The 17,129-nt window shown below is 41.4% G+C and overlaps 1 protein-coding gene across 2 annotated transcripts in view; it reads right to left on the bottom strand.

Annotated features, from left to right (window-relative positions):
• st18 (ST18 C2H2C-type zinc finger transcription factor) overlaps window positions 1-16,800 on the bottom strand; it is a 44,589-nt gene extending 27,789 nt beyond the window's left edge. Inside the window, exons 1-2 of one of the 2 annotated variants that reach the window (XM_088311233.1) lie at window positions 16,588-16,800; window positions 1,635-1,747 (exon numbers count right to left, since the gene is read on the bottom strand). In XM_088311233.1, coding sequence (XP_088167359.1) covers window positions 1,635-1,747; window positions 16,588-16,705 — 231 coding nt within the window. In that variant the 5' untranslated portion in view covers window positions 16,706-16,800. The remainder of the gene's footprint in view (window positions 1-1,634; window positions 1,748-16,587) is intronic. The other variant, XM_088311232.1, reaches the window with a different exon arrangement.
• Between the last annotated feature and the right edge of the window lie 329 nt (window positions 16,801-17,129).

Below are 17,129 nucleotides of genomic sequence, written 5' to 3'. Positions count from 1 at the left end.
AGATTTCGCAATGAAGCACTTCATGATAAATGGGGAAATCTTTTTGATGGACATGGACAGCTCATTTCAGATCGTTTTGGTTCACATTTTATCAAAAAAAAAAGAAAAAAAACTCATGAAAAGTATTTTTCACTTTTTTGGTGTAAATTCCTACAAAGTATATTTTGGGCCAAATACTGGGAAAAAAATGTCATTAGATAAAAGTTAAATTAAATTAATAGATTTTTTGGGGGGACTGAATTCACAAAATCTTTCCAAACCAAAATCATTCCTTAACAAGTGAATTTAAAAAAACTGTCCACACAAGCAAAGCAACCATTTGAATCAAACAGCTGCTGTTTTTTTTTATTTTTTTTATACCCAATTTGAACTTTTTCTCTCCAAAATGTCCAACTTTATTCCACTTTAACACCGTCGTGTCAATTTCTTTGTTTTTCACGGCGGCCATAATTTGGAACAAGAATCGCGGCCCAGTCAACAAATTCAGCCGCACTTTAACGCAACATTTGCACCTCAACACAACTGTGAACCGCAACTAGGGAGTCAGACGGGGGCCGAAGTGTCAAGAAGCTGACCGAATGATGTTGCACGAGCGTTAAAAAAAAAAAAAAAAAAAAAAAGTCAAAGTTGGGAAAAGGTGAGGAAAAGAGTGAATTACACAAAATAATGACATTAAAGTGCGCACAGAGAGCACCTCCACGTCGACTGTGTGTGTGTGTGTGCGTGTGTGTGTGTTTGGACCAAAATAGTCTCAAAAATCCATCCACTCAGTCGGCGTGTTGCTGGTGGCTCCCAAATAAAAGCTATTAAACATAATTATTCCAGGCTGATGGCGGCGTATAGTGGTCACCAGCCAGCGAAATGTGTGAGTCACAGGATGCACGGTTACTTTTTTCTCTGGTAATGGCAAACATGACTCCTCTCTCTCGTTTGCAGTTGTGATTGAAGGCACTGACCTGTCATACATTTATAATAGGGGAGCAGGTGTGGCAGTGATGGACCTTAATTTCCTTTAATAAACCTTTTTATGTGGCGCACTCTTAATGCCACGCCGAGCCCTCGGAGGTCCCGCTCGTAATAGCTTCATTACTTTTGATTACTGCGGCCTATTGAGACAAACAAATCGCAAACACTATACATTAGCTGGTGTAAAAAAGGAATGTACCTTGTTAGTTTGGAACACCCCCCCCCCCCCCACATACACACACACAAAATTTGTGAAGAGCTGAAGTGAAAATGTCAATTAACGTATATGTCCGTCATTGGTAATGGTGATGTTGCCAATGCGGCGAAAAGTTAAATATGACTGTGTTGAATTATTTTTTTTTTTCGAGGGGGCGGTTAGAAAATACTGCAACAACAGATACGACAGTTTTTTTTCATGAATCTGTCGATTTTCATAACAACACTTTTCAAGTTAAAAATGGCCACCACATGAGATGAACGTGTTTGCCAAGATTTTATTTCAAATATTGTTTGACAATCAAATTAAGACAAAACAAAATGTGACAACCTCACGAAATTTGAAAAAGCAACATCAGCATTTCAAGATCCTCAAATGTATCCGTTGATGACGAAAAACGCTTTGAGAAATCTCCAAAGCGGAGATATTTGTCGATTATTTTTTTATTTACCTTTGATTGTTGTTTGGAGGACTCCGTGTTGGGAAAGATGCCAGCTTCACACTGTGGGACCTTATCGATGACGCTCGTCTTGTCTCTCACGAGCTGATCACCAGATTCATACCCTGCATTAGAAAGCACAACATTAATCATGATAATATGAAAGTCATAAAAAAAAATAATCACACACACACACACACCCCCACTTAAGAGTGCATGCATGTGGGGGTGCGTGTGTGTGTGTGTGCGCGTAAAACCAAGTCGCGCAAGAGCAACCGTGTCACATTTTTCCAATTTTTCTTTCGATTTGAAAATGTATGTTGCGCTTTCTACGGCAACGTGGACGAAGGTGCAAACGGGGTGAACGTGCACGGCAACACCATGCAAATTGATTGCTCGACAGGGATCAAATTGCTCGCTTCTAATTAATACAAAACATCCAAGAGGGAAAACACGCCGGAGCACAATGAGTACATTCAGCCCTGCTCACTTCACAGATCTTATTATGGAATTATTTATTTATGTTAGCTTTTGGTGGAGAAGGGAAAAAAACAAAAAAAACATCTTAATTATAGCTCACAGAGGGGGGGGGGGATTGAGGAAAGAAAAGGGGGGATCGAGGGAGGGGTATTCACTGTGGATTCATTAGCATATGAAAAAAGACTCATGACTATTTGAGTTGGTTCATCATCTGCTGAATCATATTTACGCGGCCTTCACCCCCCCCCCCCCCCACACCCCCTCCCTCCTCCCTTATATAGAGACAAATGACGCTCCTCCGAGGACACTTTGGGACCCCTCCCTCAGCGCGAGGGTCTCGCCGGCCGATCTTGTCTGGTAATCTGGCCCCTCGCTGTCCTTGAGCCCCCCCCCCTAACCCCCCTCTTCCAGAACCCCTCCCCTGCCTTAACCCCATCTGCTAGTATTCCCAGCACAGAGGGGCGAACGGACCGCGCCTGGGGAGGTGGGCCGGAGCTGTGGGTTGTTTGGGTGGAGGTGAGGGGCGGAGGGGAGGTGGGGGGGTCGGGGGGGGGTCCAGCGGTCATGAATAACCATGGCCTCGCACCATTAGCGCCACATCCGAGATGATGCACGGGAGAAGGAGTGAAACGGCGACCAACGCTTGTTTGCTGCTGTTTCCCATTATTATCGTTATTATTATTATTATTATTATTGTTGTTATGACTATTATTATCGCCAGAATGTGCAGCTGGCGCCGATATCCACCACTGACCTTGAGTTCGGCGGCATGCTTATCCGAGCTCTTGTGGCGTAATTAACACAGTCACTATTGTGATGGAGTGCAGCCCCAACTCCGAAAAGGCCGCTTCTTCTTCTTTTTTTTTTTTTTTTTCCTTTCAGACAAAGCGCACACGCACATCGCGACTGGCTGGCTGGCTGGACGCGGCGTTTGTTTGCGTTCAAACGTGATTAGACGAAGAGCAAGATTTCCAAATGTCAGCGCGCGCGCGGGGGGGGCGACTGTCGGCGATGAGATTTGAATCGAATTGCGACGTGGAAGCAGTGTTCGGGAGCCTCCTTCTCTTAACCTCTCTCCAGCGGCATCATGCTGAATTATAGGCGGCGGATGGGTGCTCTGTGCAAGGTCACTCACTGTCTGGTATACATCCCACCAAAGCCCCGCCCCCCTCCGCACCCCCCGCCCCCCCTTTCCCGACTTGTTTTTTGTTTCCCCTTCCAGAAACGCGGCGAGCGTGAGGGGTTAAAAAAAAAAGGAGGGAATGGATTTAATTATGGAATGAATGGAATTATAATGCGCCCGCAGCAAGTTTTCCTCCTTATTTATTAAAGCAGCTGATGGGCCAGGTTTGATGAGCCACTTCTGGCATAATTGAGTCATCACACAAAGAGGCTTCCTCGCATTCAGAGTGGTTTTATCAGCGGCAAACAGACCTGATTACTGGCAATTACACTCTGATCTAGGGGAGGAAGGAGCACAGGGGGGGGAAAAAGAAGAAGGGCGCAAACGTGCAGAGGGTAACTTGTGTGTGTTTAGAGTTTACCCCGGGAATAATTTTCACATTAATTTTACATGCTAAGTGTTTTCTGTTTAGGTGTAATAAAAGGGCGCGAGATAGACGCTTTTACTTTCATATTTCCTTGTAATGAATGTTTGGCGACATGGGTGGCTCGGTATCATTTTGCCAAGGAACGTCGCGGGAGGGCGAAATTGCCGAAAGAGGCGGGGCATCATTCTGTGATGTAGCCGATTGTGGTTTCGTACGATGCAAAATACTGACGATTATCAATTCCAGCATTTTTTTTTTAGCCGCTTCCAACCCGAGTCGACAAAAGGCTAAGAGTGATTTTTCGTCTCCGTTCTGCTCGGAAAATGGTCAGCGCCGATTATCGGGATTGCTCGGCGAGGTAAACATATTAATCATAAGTAACAATCGAGACAATTGTGAGCATCATCGTTACGTTTAGATCAAAGTCAGCAAAAGTCAGATTGTCGAAGTCGCAAAACGATTATCCTGTGGTGTGGCGTGCGTCAAGAGGGATTTTTTTTTCCTTCCCCAAGTTGCTCGGAAATGTTCAGTGGGGACACACATACCAATTGAAGATTTTTTTTTTCCTTCCTTCCATTTAACCGATCGGTGGTTGTCCCTAAATGATTATCTGGGTCAATTATCTGGTGGTGTGGCATGTGCTAAGCGTGATCTTTCCACGGTTGGCAATTGTTATGTTAAAAGAGGTATACACATATCATAAATTGGACCTAATTTGAGTCCGATTCCTCTTGAGCAATCAAAGAAGACAAAAGAACAATTGCTGGATATCTCTAAAAGATTGTGTGAAACGATTATCATGGGGTGCGCTAAGTGCGACTTTTCCTCTCGGAATTTAAATCTTAAATGGTGCACACACATCTTGATAATCTGACCTAGTTTGAGCATTGTTCTTCTCTTCTGACAGATTATCGGGTGTCTCGAAATGATTATCCGTACTGATTATCCTGTGGGGAAAGATGTGACCCGAGTGATTTTTTTCTCCCTAATCTGCTCAGAAAAACAGTTCCAGTTGTCAAGCAAAAACATTAAACGGTGTACACCACATACCAATAATCTGACCGCTGATCTCATTTTAGCATTATTACAATCAAAGTGAGCAAAATATTATCCAGACGCAAAAATCCAACCACTCTCGACACACTCAACACCATAGGATGATCATATCCTGTTTAGAGTGATTTTCCGCCAACAATTAAGTGGCGTACACACATACACCGATAATCGATCGAGCATTATTCAAGATCAGTAAAGGCCCGATTGTCGGATGTCGAAGAATCATGATCCAAAGCGATTATCCTGCGGGGCGAGGTGCGTCAAGAGAGATCTTTCTGCTGGTCATCAGCTCGGAAAGCAGAGATGTTCAACGCAATCAATAATTACGATTCACGTTGCGCTACTTCTGCTGTGCCCTGCTCTGATTCTTATGCAATTATTAGCGGAAATCCTCAGTAAAATGTACGATTTATTCAAAGTTTCATGCTCAAATATCATTATTGTCGTTAGCCATTAAAGCTAAAAATACATTAAAAATACTTTTTGACATATATACCCGTCAATGGGAGTGAATGAGTTAATTTTCCAATACGCTTCATAAAAAGAATGAAAAAAAAATATTAAAGCACATGATTATTTCTTGAGGATTCCAATTGTAGCTTTGCTTGCATTTTTTTTTTCCGCAGCGGGAAGATTTTGGGTCCATTTTAGGGAACGCACTGAAATAGAAAACGTCCGCGTCAAAGCACTTCTTAACGCTGGATGCTCTCGTTCTCATTTCACGACAGATGGTCGAATACATTTGTAAAGCCCCCTATATGATTTCAAAGACAGATGGTCTTTGATATCAATTAGACAAGAAAGGAAATTGCTTTCTAATCTGATAGAATGACGTTTAAAGTCATACGTTACAATTTTCACATTCTCTCACTTTTTCCAAAATCAAGTCATCGTATCGTAGGAAATAATTGATTTCACATTTTTACCTGATATGGAATTATTAGCTCGTTCGCCGTCTCATGTTAATACAATCGCTCGTTTCCACCCACAAACCAAATCGAAAGTTTGTGTGACGGCAGCAAAAGGTCAGATGGCCGCAAAAGTGATCACGCACACACACACCCCCCCACACACACACCCCCACGCACACACCTTTCTTTTTTTCCCCCACCAGTGGCCAAATTGGATTCAATGAACAAGTGATTGCTTTTGCCGTTTTTCATTGACATGCAAATGGTTCTGCGGTGAGCAAATGAAACTCAGCGGCGAGATTAAAATCAACTTCTGTTCGCGGAGAATAAACAAGTTGGATTTTTTTTTTTTTTTTCAGAAAGATGGAAATGACGTGCAAACGTATGGATGTCATCATAATTCCATTTCCTTATTTTAATGTTGTCCAAAAATCCTTAAATTGCACCAAAATTTATGCATCAATTTCAAATGCGGTCATCGTGACGATGCTCTTATGCATTTATATGATGTCACGATTAAAACCGGACCTCGGGGGGGGGGGGTAGTTTGACGCCACTGCTCGGAACCATTTCATTTACCGCAGCGATGGAATTGATTTTATGTGGCTCACTTTTGTATCTGGATGGCAATTTTTACTGCAAGCCAAATTACAGTCATTGGAAAGACTTTTTAGTCCCTTTTGACCACATTTAAGAGCTCTCCTTTTTTTAAATATGACAATTAGATCTTGACATCGTAATTTTTTTTTTTTTTTATCAACTGTATGAAAGCTTTTATAGCACGTTTAAGGAAAACAAAATTTAAGACCTTTCCTTCACTAAAGACGATTGGAAGACCAAAAAAACGTTTTGGTTGAGTTTACTCAATTTGATGTCGTCAAGTGGGTGCAGAAAATAAAATCATCTGGATTTGGAGACATTTTTAAGAAAAGTAGATGTATCATCCGCTTTCATAAATTGCCCTGGATTTTATTTTGTGTTGCCACTTGACGGAATAAAACGGAATAAATGAAACACACCATTTTATTTATTTATTTATTTTATTTGACAAGTGTCATTTGTGAGCTCAATATTACATCGCAATTTATATATATATATATATATGAGACTTTTAAAGGCATTTGATCCAATTTAAGACCTCCCCTTCATTAATTATGAGCATCAAGAATGGGCGATGCGGATATCACAATATTTCACGATAACGTGTTTTAATATACAATTTTTGATCCCCCCCCCCCCCCCCCCCAAGCAAGTGATCTTTGAAATCTTTGAACAGAGGCTTGAAGGATGAGGTGTCTTTCTTTTTTTTAAGGATAATTTCTAAGGATCCACTGACATCGTGGTTCTCGTTAAATGTTGAAATCAGTCGACACGTCCAACAGAACAGCCTCTCAGCTCTCCTGCAAAGTGTTTGTGCCTGCTGCCAAAGAGGACTTTCATATCATTTTGCTATCTTATCCCCTCTCCAAGACAGACAAGCTTCAATAAGAGGACAGCGCTCCCAGAATTCTTACCAGACAATTAGGAGGCTGGCTGGCCACGACGGCTTCAATGATTTGTTCTGATGGCATAACTACAGGGGAAACTTGTTGTTGGAGCCAGTTAGCAAGCGTCCCAATGAAAGAGTCAGATGGTGACACCTTTGCCGTGGTGATTTTGGGGAGTCTTGTCATTGCGTTCCAAAGTCAGTCCCTCTAAATTGAGTTCACACGGGCGGCGCCGAGTCCAAACCGTTTCTTCTGACATCAGAGAGCCAATTGCTGCTTTTTTTGACCACATTTTCGTGGCTTTTAGTTCTCCTGTCATACGAAGATCTGCTATTTTATTTGCTCATTTCAATCCAATTAATGCGGGAGTCTAATAAAATTAGTATCTTCTCAGCGCATCAATAGCAGAGCGGAGAGTAGACCCTTCTGCCAAGGCACTCTCGGGCTAGTTGCAATCTTTGAATGGTGTTGTGAACATGCTTTGCCTAATTTGGGGACAGGTGTTCGGGGAAAAAGAAGTTCCAGGCCCCCGGTGTAACAATGAGCTGAGTAATCCCGCCCAAGGAGACTCCTTTTTTTTTTTTTGCATGAAAGCCACCAGGTGGTCCCCAATTGAGAGGCGCATAGGAACCGTTCCGCTTAATCCTTCCCCCCGCACAAAAGGCAGGTCTCCCGTGCAAAAAGAAGAAAAGTTGATGTTGGACACGCTGCCTGCGAAAGGAGTCAGTGATTTCTAATCAGATTGCACTGAAGTGAACAGCTCGCATGGCAGCTGTAGTTTTCCCAGGGTTAATTACCTTTCACTGCGCTCTCTAAATGAGTCAGCTGTTCCTGTCATTAAACAACTCCACTCGAGCTCACGCACACACACGCACACAACACTACAGGCGACATGATGTTGATGTATGTTTACGCCCTGGAGACTGACCAGAGCCCCATCCTTAGAGTAGCTCAGACCAATCACATCCCCACCCACTGACCTTATACTTGACTAAGATCGGAACAATTGACCCACTTTATAAACTGACTTCATCCTCAAATAGAACACTTTTGGCAGAAACATGAGGAGTACCCATGTTGTGGGAAAAACGGGAAAGACACACACACACACTTTGCACAACAACAAAATTCACCCACACACATTACAGAAATGATTGATTTTGTCCCCAGAGTACATCTTAGTTGAGTCCCCACATTGCAGGATGAACAAGAATGACACTTCTTTTGGTTAGATTAAAATCTATCACAGCTACTGGCTTGATGCTAAAGCTAACGATAGTGACACAAACTATGTCAAACCTCACACTCTAAACCACATTATACCACAACATAATTTGCTTTTTGTCCTTAAAAGCTATGTAATATTATATGTTCTCAAATTGTAGCAAACACCACAAACACATATTACAAAATTCACCCTTTGAATACAAGTCGGGCTATACCGTAGTAGTAACCACTTGGTTTATATCAACATTAAAAATAATATTCCAACTATGATGCAAAGTTTGTTCACCAATGTACAACATACCAATTTAACAATTTTAAGAACTGTTTATCACAACCTTTGATTGAAACAAGAAGAAATATACATCTAGGTTTGACTACGATGCTTGCAAATACTAATTAGCCCGACACCCAACTTCAAATTCTCATATAACCCTAATATTTAAAAAAGAAAAAAAAATCACGCTAAAATGTACAATTTTATTTCTTTAGTATTGTGTCCCAAACACTACATAAAAATACTGGTGCCCACATTACAGGAAAACATGAATCATACACACCTTGGGTTTTGACCACAACCCCTTGGTATATCAGCTAAATAACCCCACACGCAAGTTCAATTTTTGATACAAGACAAACTACAAAGACTCGTCAGCAGATTAGGTCTTTTTGCTTTTGTGCCCAAAAGTTATGAAAATATAGGGGCCTCACAAACAAAAAGCCAGTAGGGCTTCACTGTGAATATATACATAGAAGCTAGATAACCTTACATATTACTCAAATTTTTATAAAAACACCCACCCCCAAAAATACACCTTGTACTGTTTTGCTTTTTGTTCTGAAAAGTTATGTAAAACCCCATTTTGCACCTAAAACAAGAAACGCTACTCACTTGCATGTTCGACTGCAACCCTAAATACAACATAACCCTTACACAGCCTCAAACTTTGGTAAAACCCGCAGTGTAAAAGTTTACACATTTAACTTTTTGTCTAGACAAGTGGGTAAAAAAGAGGCCTTTCGGTCCCCAAATTGCAGGAAAAGCAATTATACACAGATTTCACTTTTTGCGATTTTGCTCATCCTTCTAATCTGCAAAATAATGCGGTTTCACTGGCAACACATCAAAGTTTAATACAACCCACTTTTCACAGTAAATCACACTAGTTTACGACTTTGATGAAAGTTAAACATATTGGTCCCCACATTGCAGGAAAAACAAAAACACCAACTCCACCCAATACATTGCGTTTTGGTAAGGCCACTGATCATAGACCGTCGATGAATCACACTATAAAGCACATAAGTACATTTTAAATATATAAACGTATTCTTGTTGACTTCCTGTTCAAGTTTTCTATTCATCGGCGTACATTGAAGTCGCGAGCACGTCGGCATCCATGCATCCATCCAATGTCGCACACGCTTTCCTTTGATGACATAATTGTGCTGTCATCAATTGGGAAACATCCGTCTGCTCTTTGAGCCGAGTGGCTCAGAACGTTGGGGGGTGAGTTTTAAGTGATTTTTGCCACTGTACGCTAAAATCCCTTGGCCACCTGGATTACAAACTCTAGTCCTTTAACTCATGCCAGTATAAATCCGTGTTAACTCGGATTTACCTCTGGCATATGAATTCTCAATCTGCGTAAGCTTTGTTTGGAATGAGTCAAACATAAAGTATTTCACGCGGCGAAGGATGCCCACTGGTGAATTTGCTATTTAGTGTGTGATGTTGGATTTTCGCTCAGAACGAATCCCCCCACCCCAAAAAAACAAAAAAAAACGTTATGACACTCGGCAGCCTTCGAGTTTTGACGGCGCCGCCGCGTCACCGGCAACGAAACGGCTTCCTTGCGCCGACATTTGACGCTGTCCGTCGCCAAGAAAGACAGAGGAGATCTTGATAAGAAGATCACGATAAAATCAAATATGGCACGAGCAGCCAATATCCAAACAATCTCTCTCCCGTACACACATATACACACTTCTGGGCCTGGACCGTTAAGCCAGACTATTTTGTACTTAAAAGGTTAGCGGGGGACGCTTTTTTTGGGGCGAGTTTGATCCATGCTTGCCAAAATCAGCAGATGGTCCATGAATATGATTATGGGCATCAATAAAAGGAGTAATCTTGAACAAAATGTAAATTTGACTTAAGTCCAGGCTTTACGATACACAATGGACTTGAACCCACTTTCCAGCGCCGCAGCCGAGCATGATAAGCTAATGCACTTCCATTCTGTAATGCAGCCATCACTGCTGCCGCCACCAAAACGGCGACAAAACACAACCCAACGGCACAGCGGTGACCGGATCGATCCAAGTGCCGATAAGATCGATGCCAGCGTAATGAGATGGATATTATTTGGGGGGTTTCGCTCGTCCTCATTAGCGTTGAGGTGAGCTGGTGCTCATCCTGGCTGATTTTGAGCAAGAGGCGACGTGCACCCTCGACTGAGCGCCAATCGCTTACAGGCCAAGTTTAGAATTTATTGTAATATGCCCCCAAATTTTTATCATTTTTTTTTCAAATGCAATGAAGGGGATGAATTTTTTTCATTTTTGGATTGTTTTTCCTGAACACACATTAGATTAATAAGGAAAATGATTTTTTTTTAATTTTCTTATTATTAAATTGTTAAAAGATCATTTTGTTCTTTTTTTTCTAGAAATATTGTCATTTTAAGGTTTTCGAGTACAACTTTTTTACACACTATAGTTAAGAGGGGACTAAAAATCCAGATGACAATATTGTATGGTATTTGGAAAAAATATATAATATTCTCGATTTAACGATAAATGGTTTTAATTTGGTATTAATTTATGAATAATCCAAAGGGGGAATAGGTCATAAAAATTCAGACAGATTTAGCAATTTGATGACACCTTTATTCCTAAAATGGATCGGAATTGGTATCGTTATTGATCGTTATCGGTATTCGCTAGGCATCGAGGTTATTGAAGTAAACAAAAACAAATTAAAACTTAAAATTTTTTTTTTTTTTAAATTATATATTTTTTGTTAATGATACAAAATAAGAGAATTACGGATCGGCCATCGGAAATTGTGGTTGACTTTACTTTACTTCACAATACTTGATGACCTTGTTTTCCCCCATCTACAACTCAATAAATAGGCCATAGATTTAAAGAAAAAAAAAAACTAATACCAAAACTAAGAACAACTAAACCAAAACAAAAAAAAATGACACTCTAAAAAAATAATTAAAACTAACCCCAAAAAAAGTCAATGACACATAAAATAAAACAAACTATAAGAAAAAATCCCAAACTATCCTCCTTTACCAAACTAAATACTTGAACTCCGGCAAAGTCCAAGCCAAGCAGCAGCAACAATTCACTTTGCCGAACGTGCGCCTCCAACGCAGCCACAAATAAGCAAATCGCCGCTCCACCGGAGACAAGCATCAAATCCCCCAAAGTGAAAGCAAACGCTTGTATTGTGAGCATCACCGAGACGGACGGACCCTCCCACCCATCGACGTGAATCCAGCGCTCATGCCCCCCCCCCCCCTCCCCCCTCGAGCACGAACGCGTGCGGACGCCAAGCTCAACTTACCCTTCTCGGAGCCTTTGTTTTGCATCTCATGGTGACACGGCGGAGGAGAGACGAAGCAGACGAGGAAAGCAATGAGGTGGACACTGCTGCGTGTGCGTGCGTGTGTGCGTGTTCGTGTGTGTCACCCGAAACACCAAGCCTTTTTTTTTTTTTTTAGCCTTTGTGTCATTCACTTAACAACCAATCTCATTAGCTGCTGGGCTACAATGGGCTGAATTATGTTCTGTGTAAATACACCACATGGTGCTCCTCAAGGAAAGGGCTTTTGCATCACACACACACACACACACACACACACACATTTCCAGCAAAAATGACTAAAGGGATGACAAGAGAAACAATTACTTTGGGGCGTTTCATTAACAGAGCAGTTGGATATGATAAGAGATTGGATGGGCTCAGACTCCGCTCAGAACTTTGGATATAATCATCAAATTAAAAAAAAAAAGTCTTTTATTCATGCTTCCTTGTCCTTAAAAAGCCGTACTTACTTTTGATGCTCGAAAATTCTTTACTGACTTATTCTCCGATATATGCACGACAAATGTGAAAATGTTGCGATATCTTTTTGAGCCCATGAGAACTAGTTCCCCCCCCCCCCACAGTCCAAATTGAGGAAATAAGAGGTCTCAACAATGATTTCAATGAGTTACAGAAAATTCTATCATCTTAAGTGAAAAAAAAAAATACTTTTGAAAAAAATGATGGGATAATACAAAGTCCACATGGTTGTAAATTTAAATTTGGCTCGCTTGGACTTGCAGATATGCCACTGTGAAAATGATTCATGCGAGTTATGAAAAATATTGTGGGAAAGTATTTGGATGGAACATTTCACAGACTCACATGAAGTGAAGGCGAGGTCTTCAATTTTGATCTTAAATCTGACTTCTTTCAAAATGTTTCAAATAGACGATGCAAAATATTGAATGTATTTTTAGTGATCATATTTTGTGATTTTTATGCGGGGAAGATCCTAAATTTGAGACAATGTGGCTAAGTCACTCGTACACGTTAAAAAAAAAAAAAAAGGCAAACAACTTGCGCTATCCAACATTGTTTCCATAAATGTCAATCATTTTGTATTTTTCTCTCTTCCAACTTAAATTACTGTCCAAGTGCAAAAAAAAATACAAGTTGTGGTTTTCTCAAAGTGTTGAGGTCACGTTGAGCAAAGGAGAGGTCTTAAATTTCACTTCCTTAACCCTGAAGCGACCTTGCAGAGAAAAAAAAACAAAAAAAGAATGTCATACAATACATGCTGTTGCGCAAGACGTGACATAATATTTCGTCCATGTGACCCACATTTAATTTTTTTTCATTTCGCAACCTTAAACCTGCAGATACCTCGCTGAAAAAAAACCATTTCATTCCGTATATTGACCTAATTGGAAAAGTAAAAAGCTGAAATTTTGCTTCCTCAAAGCGCTAAATATGAGAGGAAAGATTTTGTGACATAATTTGAGGCCTGCTGACTCCTTGTGGTCGCATTTATTAAAGTGTGTGTGTGTGTGTGTGGGGGGGGGGGGTCTGATCCAGAATTCGGATATCTTGCTATAAAAAAAATAAATAAATAAAATGCCGTTTCATGCAATATCTGAAAGTTGCTATGATAAAATATTGAACCGAATTGCTTCTTTTTTTTTCAACTTTTTTCATTTGGGATCCTTAAACCGGCAGACGCCTTGTAAAAGCGGAGATGAAAATTGTTGATACCTCAACCGGTCGAACGTAACTTGAAGCAAAGTCATTTTTCAACTGTTCTGCCTGGAGAAAAAAAGCATACATTTAAAAAAAAAAAAAATAATAATTATGTCAAAAATGTACCGGGCGTAAGTCATGACAGCTGTCCATAAGCATCGGGGACGTGTCTATTGGCCAACTTGACCCTCGTTGGGAGCGAAAACAAATAGACGAAGAGAATGGCGCAGCCTGGGATTGGCGAGCCTGGTCACTGGAGATTTTCCAGACAAACGCTGCACCGGGGGAGGGGGGGGGAGGCGAGAATAAAAAGGACAGGCTCCGAATCTCATTTTAACAGACCGCACACACAACTATCTCTGCCTGACCGCTTTCTATTTATCCCTTATCAGTGTTTACCAACCGCTAGTTTTCTTTCATTCACACTGTGAGGCAGTTCTCTTACTATCAGTCAACAGCTGACACCGTGGAACGGCCTCAAAGGCGAGAGGAAGGGATCAAAACCAAACCAAAGCTGTTTAAACAATACAACAGAGGAAATAAATTCATAAATCCTAATTCTTCCCAGCCCACAAGGGTATAAGCAGATGCTTTATAGTTCGGCCAACTGAGCCGGAGCGCAGCCAATGAGGTACGCCGTCGTCAAGGTACATTGGGAGGTATATTTAGGCTAAAAAAAAAAAAATGCAAGGCCGTGAAGCAATGGGAAATATGGATTTCGCCCTTTTTTGCCATGTCACTCAAAAAGCTCGTTCACTTGCATGTAATTTGCATAATCGTACGCTCCTAATATATAGAGAGAGGGTGAGACAAGTTTCTTTTCTTTTCTTATTCATTTAAATTGTCATGATGAATTTGTCTTATTATTGTTACGGATCGAGTCACTACATTTCATTCAAGGTGTTTTTCGTTAGCGTATGCAAATGAACGGCGTATCCTGTCAAATATTTTCTTGCAGGGACACACCGATGGACGACTTGATTTTAAATTTGAAAGCATAAATTCGGACAAAAATTTTGCTTGATTCAAACAAAAAAAAAAAACAAAAAAAAAGTTTGAGATCGCATCAAGAATCACCGCCATGATGTGACAAAAGATTTCTAAATTCGCAACAAATTATTGTTCTGCCGTCCAAAACCCACGACGACGCAAATCCCCGCAAATCGTACGTCGGCAATACCCAGCTGTGTCAAAAACTAAATATCACAGGTGCATCAACTCGATCGTGACATTAATTAAGGAAAGAAAAACACATGATGACACTATCGCCTTGTTTTGTTTGTCCCCCCTCCTCCTCGCCCCCCCCCCCCCCCTCGGCAAACGCAAACAACACTTTCTGCGGAATACTGATCAAAAGTTAAGTCATTAATTACATTTATCCTTTGGCCAGCTGCTCGACAGCAGATGGATCATTTCTGAGACCTCGTTGAATTAAATCCACATAATTCATTTTCCTGGATTAACCGACCGAAGTTGGAGTCGGACCCTCGCATGGCGGCCATGGCTGCTTGACAATGGCTTGTCGGGACAGGTAACACAACGTCATTGTGGCGGATACGCTCGGAAGAATACAAGGGAAATATTTTTAGGAGCTGGGGGGGGAGGGGGTCGCATTTAGTTCAGTCGAGGCCTTTTTTTTTTTTTTTTTTTTGGCAGGATGGCAGCAGGGTACCATGGACAGTTCCTGCAGGCGAGTGCAGGTCACATGGATGCGTTGTGTAGCAACGCCTGCACTTTAAAGAGCAGGGGGGGGGGGGCGTAAGGGGTCCAGAGAGGAATTATGCCTCTCACTCATCACTCTTTTACTACACACACACACACACACACATCTTCGATGCTGCTTGTGTAATTAAATTAAATAGGAGGAACTTTCCTGTAATCTCCCAAAAAGTTGAGGATCACCATGTTGACTTTTCTACAGTTATTTTTCAATTAAGTGCAATTTGTATCCTGCAGGCCAAATGTGACACATGAATTAATGAATGAAAATCAAAAAGGGATTTAAAAAGAGTTTTTAAAGTCATAAAAAAAACAAAAACATAATTGCGACATTGTGGCACATTTAAAGCGAATTGAAAAATGCTACTTTGTTGTCACGAATTATGCTTGATTAAAAACGGCGGATTTAAAAAAGAAGTCATGGTAAATAAGTTGTTTTCGATTTTGTAACCACCCAAGCGCAAATTTGGCGTCCTGACTGCGCCTCACGTCTCGTATCTGGTAAATGATGAACTTTTCCAAAGCGCCGGCCGTCCTGCTAAACCAACAGTTGCCCGAGAGACTGTCGAGTGCTTTGCCGGCTTTTCAAACTCGACGCCCACGTGCAAACGCTTTGGCAAACTTTCCCCACAAGTCCCGACTCCAAGGGTATGATCCTGATGATTTGACATGGAGGACATGAAAACACACGTTTTGGGAAAAAAATACAAATCTTGGCCGGGTGGAGGAAGCGATGGAATAAAAGCCACGAGTCAATGTGGCTCAGTGGTCTTGTATGTACAGCTGTCACTGTCAAAGCCACAGGCGAGCCGCGACAATGCTTTTGTCTGCGCGCACAATACCGACATGTGTTCCTCTAAGACAAGCTTAGACTCATGTAACAAACCCACCATTTTGCCGATGTTTTTTTTTTTTTTTAATCTACACCATCTCATGCTATCCGGACCATCCCAACAACAACAATAAAAAAAAAAATAAAAAAAATGGGTCACCAAACACTTTGAGCTGTTTAATCTCCTTTCAAACTATCGGCAACCTGCAAAAAAAAAAAGAAATCCGCTAAAACGCTCACTTTTGTCGTGAGAAGACGCGAAGAACACGCACATGCAAATTTCAACAAGTTTGAAGCAGCTCGGCGAGCATCGGGTGAGCTAAAAAAAAAAAAAAAGGGCTTCGGCGTCGCTTGGATGCGACGGCGTCCTTTCCTCAGCCAAACGACAAACAAGAAATGACAGAAAGAACTTTGAAACCAACCTAAGTGCTGCGATCCGCAAAAGTTTGATTTCCTCCCAGTGATGGTGGCGGTGGCGGCTGGCGTTGGCGCTGGCGCTGGTGCTGTGGCTTTGAAAGGTAGTCCCCGGGAATATGACATACTGTGCCTTTGACAGCCTCGAGATAAGCACCTGCGCTCGGGTCTCTTTTTACGTCACACCTCCCCATTCACAGCCCTTCAACATGATGCACATTTGCACATCAACAGCCGCCCTCCACCCAGCTCACCCACCCCCACCCCTCGCCTCAACCCCCACCCCTCCCATCCTCCATCCTCCTCCTCCTCCTCTTCGCTTTACTCCCACAGCCACCCAAAAAAAAAAAGGGAAATAAAAAAATCAAATACAAACCACACACAAACAAGCGCACAAGGAGGCAGATGCGCGCTCGAGCAGTAGATTTGTGCGAAAAAAATGCTAGCAATTACATGAGAGTAATATTTTGGGGTATTTTTTTATTTATTTATTTGTACTAATTCGCTGCCTGTTATTATTTTTTGAAAACATTTGGAGACAAAAGAAAAA

The sequence above is a fragment of the Idiotropiscis lumnitzeri genome, chromosome 12, assembly GCF_059441095.1.
Source record: "Idiotropiscis lumnitzeri isolate Australia: NSW breed Sydney's pygmy pipehorse chromosome 12, RoL_Ilum_1.0, whole genome shotgun sequence".
In the NCBI taxonomy this organism is placed as follows: domain Eukaryota; kingdom Metazoa; phylum Chordata; class Actinopteri; order Syngnathiformes; family Syngnathidae; genus Idiotropiscis; species Idiotropiscis lumnitzeri.
The sequence above is the reverse complement of the archived record's forward strand: the minus strand, read 5'-3'. Positions and strand labels throughout refer to the sequence as shown.